Source organism: Gekko japonicus, unplaced genomic scaffold (genome assembly GCF_001447785.1).
Source record: "Gekko japonicus isolate JY-2015 unplaced genomic scaffold, Gekko_japonicus_V1.1 scaffold3457, whole genome shotgun sequence".
In the NCBI taxonomy this organism is placed as follows: Eukaryota; Metazoa; Chordata; class Lepidosauria; order Squamata; family Gekkonidae; genus Gekko; species Gekko japonicus.
In genome coordinates, this window is record NW_015165341.1 from 93,164 (window position 1) to 95,884 (window position 2,721).

The following is a 2,721-nucleotide window of genomic DNA, read 5'->3' on the forward strand; positions in this document are numbered from 1 at the left end:
TTAAACCCCCACATGTGCATTGTAGCCGCTGTTTAGCATAATGCTAGAGAACAGTTTCTCTTCACATTCATACTGCACTTGGCATTTCTGGTCTGTTTTCTGACCAATGCTTGAGACAACTTTCACGGTTGATAAAGCTTTTACAGTTAAAGGTTGCCATATCACAATGAAACCCTGTTTGTCTATGAGATTCTTCATGACAGTGAGAAAAAAAACCCAGTAAAAATATAACCACGGAAGCCTTGAAATCAAACAGTCGGGGATTGTGATGTCACTTGAATGGCCTGTCTTTTTTTTTTTAAGCCCCCGAAGGGGATTTTTTTTTTTTTTTTTTTCAAAACACACAAACTACAAAGAAAAAAAGGGGGGGGAAAGGGGAACTACATATACAGGATAAAGTAAAAGTACCCACAACTACCTAAAAACCCAAGAGAGGAGATCTTCATTAGCTTACTCACAATAAAACATTCCTTCGTTTAAACATAAAACAAACTGAGTCAATCATTAATACATTTTCTTTTTTCTAACTTTTACAATTCACTGTCTAAAGACAACATCCCCAAGTCTTCTATTTTCATCTTCTTTCCCGAGGCACTGTTCAGAGTCCTTCAGCCTCTTTCTCTATTTATCGTCTTTTTCATCGCTTGTAAGGACTTTTTGGAGCAGCCGCCCCCTTCTTGTCCAGAGAGTCCTCTCCAGAAGAACCAGAGTCCAGCTCGCCACTAGACTTGCTGTCGAATGGCCTGTCTTTTGATAGCTCATGCTTTGTGCCCCTGGAAACACACATAGCTTTTTTACTGGGGAAAGGGAGGGTCTGCACACACAGAGATGGATTGCATAGTTGCCATGGGCAAGGACCCAGGTCAGCCCTTGGATCCCCATTTAAAAGAGCCATGGGTCAGAGACTGGGAAAGGAGATATCCTTGCCTGGAGACCTTGGGGAGCTGCTGCCAGCCTAGTCAGACAGTACTGTCCTAGGCTGCCCTGTGAGGCTAAGCCTGAAGGTATTAGGCAACTTTATGCACTTCACTTTTCTGTGCTGTCCCACCTGACTTCAATAGTTTTATTATTGTAAAGTGGCGTGTTTGTGACTGACCCTCACCTGGATCGCCCAGGCTAGCCTGATCTCATCAGATCTTGGAAGCTTGGCCCTGGCTAATCTTTGGAGGGGAGACCTTCCAAGGAATTACTAAGGCAGGCAATGGCAAACGATGTCTGAATGTCTCTTGCCTTGAAATCCCTACGGGGCCACCATAAATCAGTTGTAACTTGACATCAAAAAAATGTCACTGTGTTCTAGATCATTTCCCGTGAGCCAGTTTGGTGTCGTGGTTAAGTGTGTGGACTCTAATCTGGGAGAACCAGGTTTGATTCCCCACTCCTCCACTTGCACCTGGCTGGATGACCTTGGGCAAGCCGTAGTTCTGATAAGAGCTGTCCTTGAAAAAGAGCTGTTTCTGTCAGAGCTCTCTCAGCCCCGCCTGCCTCACAGGGTGTCTGTTGTGGGGAGGGGAAGGGAAGAGTTTGTAAGCCGCTCTGAGACTCCTTTGGGTAGTGAAGGGCAGGGTATAAATCCAATCTCTTTTTATTATGGTTCTGTTTGATTGTCTCCCCTCCTCAGGTGAGCCCTCCTCCACCCTATCTGATTTGCTTCAAGTGCGGTGCAAGCAACCATACATGGGCACGATTCTGTGGCACTTGCGGTGCTCACATTGAGCCTCTATATAGGCGGAGCTATGAGGACAATATCCTGTTGGGTGCTGGAGATGGCTTTGTCATTTCTGAGGTAAGTTTGCACAAGCAGAGAGCACAAGCAGAGAGCTGTCACATTTAGGACATTGGTCCATATCCTCAGATGGCATAAGCCGACATGTCTTGGGGAACATTTCAGTCCACAGTGCTTGAAGTGGCATGGCTGCTTTTAATGGTTACTAAAATATTGTATGTGGCAAATTTTGATCAAAAAGTAGTATAGAATTTTTAGACCAGCTGCCTGAGTGTACTTGGAATGTATTTTTATTTAGAAAGAAATATGCTGGATGGATTTTTTTAACTGAAAAGTGAGAGCAGCCATTCTTTATCTCTTTTTCTTAAATTAAAAATATAATTTCAGTTGGTTACAAGAGGGAATAAAAAGGTAGATTTTAAAACATCAACATAGCATCTTACTCATCAACTAACACAACCTCTGTGCACTGGAATTCTTTATCTCTAATTGGTACTGTTTTAACAGAATAATAGCTTGCAGAACTGGCAGCAACCCATTCTTCCACTGCCAACATCAAAACCTGATCCATTCAGGAGAAAAGACCAAGGAACCCAAACAGTTGGCTTGTTCTACCCATCCGGGAAATCCTTGGAGAAGAGAGAATGTGAGCTGGTCTCTGAAAAGGAAAAACAGCAGAAGATGAGCGATCGCAAGCCTCTGCTCACAGCTGTCAGTCCTGGAAGAGGTAGCAGAAAAGTTGATGATTCCCTTATCTCAAAATGAACTCTTCTTCTTAAAACTAAACTGCGACTTCTCTTTTTCTGTGTCCTCCAAGGGGAGGACGGAATCCTTGAGTCTGTTGCTCCCTCCACTTCTTCCAAAAGGCAGGGTGAATAAGTTTTGGCTTGCTTCCTTCCTGGGTCCCCTTCCAGTTCCAGCCTTGCCTTCTGTGGAGCGGAGCTGTAAAATTTCCAGAAACGTTGAAGCCTTGGGGAAAATGTGGGGGGGGGGGG

General features: G+C 44.2%; 1 protein-coding gene across 1 annotated transcript in view; it reads left to right on the forward strand.

The window, feature by feature from the left end:
• Positions 1-2,721, forward strand: part of DZANK1 (double zinc ribbon and ankyrin repeat domains 1) — a 59,917-nt gene that overhangs the window by 33,624 nt on the left and 23,572 nt on the right. The window contains exons 13-14 of the mRNA XM_015410560.1: positions 1,622-1,786; positions 2,234-2,453. Of these exons, the coding sequence (XP_015266046.1) occupies positions 1,622-1,786; positions 2,234-2,453 (385 nt within the window). The remainder of the gene's footprint in view (positions 1-1,621; positions 1,787-2,233; positions 2,454-2,721) is intronic.